At 50.1% G+C, this 6,602-nt stretch overlaps 3 protein-coding genes across 3 annotated transcripts; all 3 read right to left on the bottom strand.

Annotated features, from left to right (window-relative positions):
• Positions 1-2,118: 2,118 nt before the first annotated feature.
• On the bottom strand, positions 2,119-2,507 carry BU25DRAFT_136858 (uncharacterized protein). Its single transcript, XM_033700563.1, has one exon. It carries the CDS (start codon positions 2,457-2,459, stop codon positions 2,172-2,174), a length of 288 nt encoding a protein of 95 aa, XP_033566169.1. The 5' UTR covers positions 2,460-2,507; the 3' UTR covers positions 2,119-2,171.
• Positions 2,508-2,936: 429 nt separating this feature from the next.
• Positions 2,937-4,583, bottom strand: BU25DRAFT_383449 (alpha/beta-hydrolase; the record flags this gene model as incomplete). The annotated part of the gene is made up of 3 exons (XM_033704282.1): positions 4,208-4,583; positions 3,945-4,083; positions 2,937-3,895 (listed from the first exon to the last, which is right to left on the bottom strand). The coding sequence occupies exons 1-3, from the start codon at positions 4,400-4,402 to the stop codon at positions 2,937-2,939; spliced, it is 1,293 nt and encodes a 430-aa protein (XP_033566168.1). The 5' UTR covers positions 4,403-4,583.
• Positions 4,584-4,873: 290 nt separating this feature from the next.
• On the bottom strand, positions 4,874-6,092 carry BU25DRAFT_331346 (polysaccharide lyase family 9 protein; the record flags this gene model as incomplete). The annotated part of the gene is made up of 2 exons (XM_033702392.1): positions 4,874-5,860; positions 5,910-6,092. 2 exons carry the CDS (start codon positions 6,090-6,092, stop codon positions 4,874-4,876), a joined length of 1,170 nt encoding a protein of 389 aa, XP_033566167.1.
• Between the last annotated feature and the right edge of the window lie 510 nt (positions 6,093-6,602).

The raw sequence follows: 6,602 nt of genomic DNA, 5'->3' as shown, positions 1-6,602 counted from the left end.
GCGCCTCGCTCCCCATCCCCTCCAGCAAAATACAACAGCCGCGGCCGCCCAATCAGAGCGCCACAAAAGTTTGAGTGAGGAACTTGTTCATATAGGTCTATAGACTACTCCACCAGAAAATCTCATGATAATAACCATTGTGTGTGGCTCTACAGCCTCATTTTTGGTGGACCTATTTTGGTGGTTCGGCGCATTACGCGAATCCGCGCATTACGCGCACGGACACGGTACGCGCACGGACACGGTAAAAGTCCGCGCGTTCTCGCTGAGTCTTCAACAAAATCCTCAATTTTGTGATATCCTTCCCTTCCAGTCCCAAGACAGACTATAAATCCCCAGCTCTTTAGGTCTGTTGGGCAGAGTCTTGAGGCAGTCAGACCGTCATGTTAATAATGTAACTGCGTTGCGCTTAATTGGTACCGACTTCCTCGGTTAGATGAAAGGACCCTCTACAGTCAACCTTAATCGTTCGCTTTCGAAAAAGAGAACAGAAAAGTCTTCGGTCTGACTTTTTCACCAAAGGCGTCTTTCCACATTGCCCAATACCCTTCGGGTGCGTCAAAATCATCGTAGATGATGTCGACCTCCAACTAGAACTTGCGAATACGCGCTGGGACATATTTGAACCACTCTAGATCGAGCATCGGGTTGAGGCGACTCAAAGAAGTCGTAGAAGTTGGGAAAAAGCACTTCACACGCAATGTGTGAGCGTTGTGGATATCTCCTCGCACTCAAGTATCGAGCAGATCTCATATTGGTGCTTCTCCTCGGTGCTATATTCAACCGGGTTCGTTGTGTGGAATTGGGCCAGCTAGCCAATCGAGATAGTGATGCTAGACTGAGCAGCGGTGTGTTGCTTCGGTTGATACTGTAATCGTAAGAACCCCAATAACTCGGATTACATGGAGAAATGTCTTGCAGGTCTGAAGCCACAAGGGTAAACCGTATGTCTCGGCGGCTTCCACGTTGTAGTAGCAAAGATGTATATAGATGTTGTTTTAGGCTAGCACTGTTGTGAACGTGACCCGTATTAGTAAGTGTGCTGTAAGGTTCCTGTAGATATGCTGGGCTGGGGTACTAGGGAACACACACACACAAGACACACCCTTTCAGAACGCTTAATACTACTGTTCTACACCTCTGAACAGTCCGCACCCAACAGTGCGATAAATTTCGTTGACCTTGACCTCTATGGTTGGCGTGGACTTCCAAAGCTCGTCGTAAACCATGTTTCAAAGCTCTCGGGATAGCTTCATGAAGTGGCATATTGCGAACTCACTGGTGGCGGAGGACATCATTGTTACCGGTTGAGATGCTGAGACGGGCTAGTTGACTAGGATTGACGTTGAGGAAAGGGCGCTGTTGGGTGGAAGATGGGGACCTTGGGATGTTCGGTGTATGTTTGCATATGGTTGGAGTGAAAGCGTACCTGATGCCCAGCAACATTACATTCCAAACGCCCTGTTCAATTTCACTGGTATTATGATTGAGCACGTTGGGGATCTCTACTCCTATCTTTCCGTACTGCCTGAATCTTCTGACGAAGGACTTCCCTGAACCATGATCATTTCGATTTTACCCCATACTCTTAGGCCTTGGAGAACGTGAAGAGTGCCTTCTTCCAGCCATCTGACGACTTAGACGAGTATGCCTCCTCCGTTTTTACCCTCATTACTCCAGCTTCCCCGACAAACCTCCTGCCGACTCGCTTGACCTCTTCTTCCAAGACAGGCTGAAAGTCTTTCTATTGGACGACTGACGGTGTAGACCAAGTCATATGGACGTAATCGATCTCGAGTTCGAATTGGTCGAGTCTGAAATCGTACTTGTCGAACGGATGGAGACTGACCTGCAGCTACTATACACTAGGACAGTCGTCTTTGTATCTGATACTAGCTGTATAATTCTTGATGCCTAAAGTCTTGATCCTAGCAACGGCTTCGGTGCGTTCAATTAGGGCATTGATGAGGGCGTTTCGTCTGAGCTAAACCGCACAAAGTGAGAAGCTGAGACGACAGTCTGAATGCCAGTGGATCAGATCCGAATTATCAAACTAGAAATGTCCATATGGCCCGTTGCAATATTCAGATCGCCGGTTGTCAATGGGTCGAGTAGTTTTTGTTGCGGTATCAATCGGTCCGTTCGAGACCCGATTACCCTTGCTTAGACTGTTATGGACTAGCACGTTCTAGGGCCAGTATATATCGTCTTCTCCTAGCTAGATAGCAACTCAGCGCAGTGTTCCATCGACCCGATAGTCGTAAGTTATCGTTTACCGTAGCTATCAGTGTACTACAGTGGCCCACGCCGCTACAGAAGTCAATCAGCACCTCGAACTCAGTCATACCGAATTGCCTCCAACGAGATTCAGCCTTCACATCGCAAATTCTGGTTCGTATGAGAATGACAGAGTCTGGGCGTACTATCCTGTCGTTAAGGCGCCGGAAACATTCTCCCATCTCATTCACCTAAGCCTCAACCTTGGACTTTCGTACTCCTTGTTCCGGATTTACAACTTCAAAAATCTGAAGGTACTGACAAACGAACCCAAAAGCAAAAGTGAGTCGTGCGGAAAGATGGTGGCTTGCGTTCCCACAGTACAGAAGATGGACGCGGAAGTGGACTTGTGTATCACTGACGACGCGGAGACTTTTGACCGCAACGGTACGACGCAACTTCACACGGTGAAACGAATCTGCCGAAGTTACTGTGCGGGACGTGTTAAAAGTGGTTAGACAGGCTCTTGCGAGCATGGAAACGGAGCTGAAGTCGTGCTGCCGTGAGATGGACGTCATTAATGGGTATCACAGAGAGTGAAATGGGGGAGAGGGTGGGACGTACATGGCACTGTGAGACGGATGGCACGTTGAGGCATTCCTGTAACGATATCAGAATATCGAATTTGTAAATATATAAGACAGCGATCTCAAGCTGAGCTACAGATTCGGCTTCGACCTCACCATCAAGCCGTTAAGTTCCTCCACGAACCTGTCGCTCAACACACTTCTTTCAATCCCCTTCTTGTTTCCCCACTCCTCTTGCGTCTTCTTCTCCCAATCCCGATACCTCACCATCTCCTTTCCAATCCATTTCCCAATGTGATCAGCACTTTCCTCCACCTTCTCCATAGGGATCAAATGCCCCGCGTCCTGCACCATAACGCTATCTACCCTGCCCTCCGCCCTGCCACCACTTCCTCCCACGCCAGACCCTGTTTTGGCCAGTTTCTCCTCAATAATAGCATCGTCCGTCAAGAACGATAGACTTCCGAACACATACAGCACGGACGGCCTCAAAGTAGGCAGTTGATTGAACACGATCGTACTCTCACCCCTGTAGAACGGCTCCTGCGGCTGCTCATACGGCGTTAGATCCGCATGCGTTCTACGATTCAGCTTCGGATTCGTCAGCGTGAAGTCTACAGAATCCGGTTCTGTCTCGCCCCCTCTGTTTCTGAAGTTGGGGCGCAGGAACGTCATGACTTCCTGATGCTTCGTCGTCGAAAGTGTTACCTGTCCCTCTTTTGCATCTGGGTACAGCTTCGTCGGAACATTGCGTAAGCCGTGCTCGATCCACCGATCCAAGACCCGCGGGTCCCAGGTCTGGTAGAATTTGCTCTTCTTGAATCCTTTCGCTGCTTCGGCGCGCGAGGGCCAAAGATCTCGCCGTTTTGCTGACGCAAATGCAGGAGAAACGTTGCCGAGAACAGTCATTTTGCCTTGGATGACAGGGTCGATGAGAATCAAAGATTCGAAAAGACGCGGGTGGAGCAGGGCGAGGTTGGCGAGTTGCGCGCCGCCCATGGAGTGGCCGACACCGATGATGGGGCGGGGCATTTGGCGTGCGAAGGTATTGACCATGTGTAGGAGGTCGCGGCTGTGGTCGAGCCATGATGCTGAAATGTGTGAGTACATGGCTCTTGAAGGTGGGAATGGGGTAGTCACGGTCGTTCCCTAGCTTGTCTTCGTTTAGAACGCTGCTGTGACCTTGATGTACGACGTCTGCGATCCAGATGCTGCGGATTTTGAAGCCAAAGCCTTGACTTCTTTGAAGAAGTTCATCCCAGAGTGGTTCGTACAGTTCCTGATGCAGTTAGTATAACTGTTCGTGCAGCTTATTCAATCAACGCAATTGATTAGGACACCTCGGACACTCCTTCATCCTTTTTCACGTCGACCACTGAAATTTGATGTTGAAATTAGCATACCTTCGGAAACGCATTGGCATGTGCCGCAATAATTGTGATGTCTCCGTCTTGCGGGGCGGGGTTGTTGAGCGGTGTGTACTGCTTGATAGCAAGGTGGAATACATCGTTTTCGTGTGTCGAGAGTGCCCTAGGGAAGCTGCGGATATGCGACGCTTCTATCTTGTGGTCATCTAACCGGAAGTATTGGGACGACATTGTGATACCGGCTCTAGCTCTTGGATCTCAGCCTTATCAACCTTGCGATGAAGAAGGATCGTCCGATAGGTAAACGTCGAAACGGGGAGAAGGATGGCTTGAGTGTGCTCAAAGGAGAAAGCGTGCAGATCAGAAGATTGCGAGGACTGAGATTGATGATACACACATTCTTCAGTCGTCGTAGCTGAGGTGTCGTGACGAATTGCCGTGAATCTGGGGTAGAGCAAATGCCGAGGTCCACGGTGGCATGACGCTAGCGACGACAAGGCTGCAGGAGCCGTTAATCAGTCTCCCTCACATTCTCAACAATCACCCTCGAAGCTATTGGAACGAACAAGGGAAAGAAAGTAAGACCTCTCTTTGGCTAATTATATACTAAAATAGATATGTACAGCGGAAGATCAAGCCACAGAGCTGATCGAATATATACAGGAGAAGAAAAGCACTTTGGGATGCGGAATAACGTTGACTCTAGACATCAGTCTGGGTAGTAGCACCAATTGCTGCGCCAGATGTTGGAATCAAAAAGTCACTCGCTGGGGCTCTGCCATCAGAACCTCTTGCACCCTTCAGCTTGGCCGGGTCAACGCTCTTGAAGGTGGTGTTGGACCAGGTTCCCGACTGCCACGAATTGCCGGACACCTTGACGGTCGAGACGAGAGTGACCTGAGCAGTCCCCATGTTGACAGCCGCGATGTTGTTCTTGAGCGTCGAAGAAGAGCTGCGGAAGTTGAAGCCGACATCGCCATTGTTCCATGCAGTGTTGCGCTCCATGGTCAGCACGCCCGGGTTGCCATTATCGATAAAGCCCTTCTTTGCGTTGGCGAATGCTATCGAGTTGCGGACAATGTGGTTTGCAGGTGGGTTGTCGGTGATGCCAAGCTTGAAGCCGTTACCGTCGCCGTTGAAGTCGGAGAAACCCCATCGATCGAACCCGTTACCCCAAGCGTAGACTTCCTCCAGTGTCACCGGGGATCCAAACATGAAGAGGTCGAGGCCATCATCGACGTTGTCCCACAGTCTGGCGTTGCGCAGAACGTTACCCTCGCCCTCGCCAGACTTGCAGGCAAAGCCATCTGCACTCTCGCCGTTCTTGCGGGGATCGCGGTTGCGGTATGAGTCGAGGTACAGGACTGTATTGTTTGAAGATGCGCCTTCAAGCTGGAAGCCTGTCTCGTAGTTATCGTGGGTGGTGATCAACTCGTAGTAGTTGTGCGATGCGTTGCGAGCATACACGCCGTAGGGACCGTTGATAAGCTCAAGGTTATAGAACTTCCAGTAATTGCCCTTCTCGATGTGCAAGATACCGCGCTCCTTGTTGGGCAGAGACTCGTCGAGTCCGTATGGAGTGCCCGGCAGGCCCTCTCCGTCAATGATGACCTTTTCCTTCTCGAAAGAACGGAAGGTGATCGGCGAGATCCTGGTACCGCTCTTGGTGATTTGAATGTTGGTGGTGGGCTTTGAAGTGTCAGTGTTAGATACTTGGAGTCAGATGAACAAGACATACCTTGTAGGTACCAGCCCGCAAGAGGATGTTGTCTCCAGCAACAGCGGCATTTACAGCAGATTGAATAGAGCCATAGGGTGCTGTAGCAGAACCGGTACCAGTACCAGTAGGCGAGACGTAGATGTCCTTGGCCAAGGAAGTACCAGTCAAGGCCGCAAGTGCCACAACAAAAGTCTTAGACATGATGTCGAACGGATGAACAAAGGATAGTAGGAAAGTAGAGAACCTGGTCGCTGGATAGAAACAAAGTAGGAAATGACATGGTCTTGTTCGAAGTGGTTCACACTTTCGTCATGTTCCATGACTTGCTCACCCCTGTCATGGGTAATTAATCACTATAGGCGCGACATTGCCAAGGCGGTGGACTCATTCACGCTCCATCAATGGAATCTTGTCTAGAAAGATCTCCGAATTCTGCGCATTGTTTTCGTACTGCAGATCATTGACATCCACTCTACGAAGGCTTGTCAGCTTGCAATGGGACTTCCGATGGAGAATCTTTTGTTTCCGCGGAGGGAAATACGAAGTGCTAACTTCAAAAGACTTGAACAGTTTCTGTGCTTCGACGAAACGTCGAGTCAGCGGCCAAAGTTGCATCGTCACAGGAGCGCGCGCGAGAAGTCAGGCCATTAGGAGCGCTGTGGGGATGTGAAGATCTTGCCTAGGCGACTTCAAGAAACTTCTGTGCCCACA

This window comes from Macroventuria anomochaeta, assembly GCF_010093625.1.
Source record: "Macroventuria anomochaeta strain CBS 525.71 unplaced genomic scaffold BU25scaffold_3, whole genome shotgun sequence".
Lineage (NCBI taxonomy): Eukaryota > Fungi > Ascomycota > Dothideomycetes > Pleosporales > Didymellaceae > Macroventuria > Macroventuria anomochaeta.
This window is presented reverse-complemented; position numbering and strand designations above follow the sequence as displayed.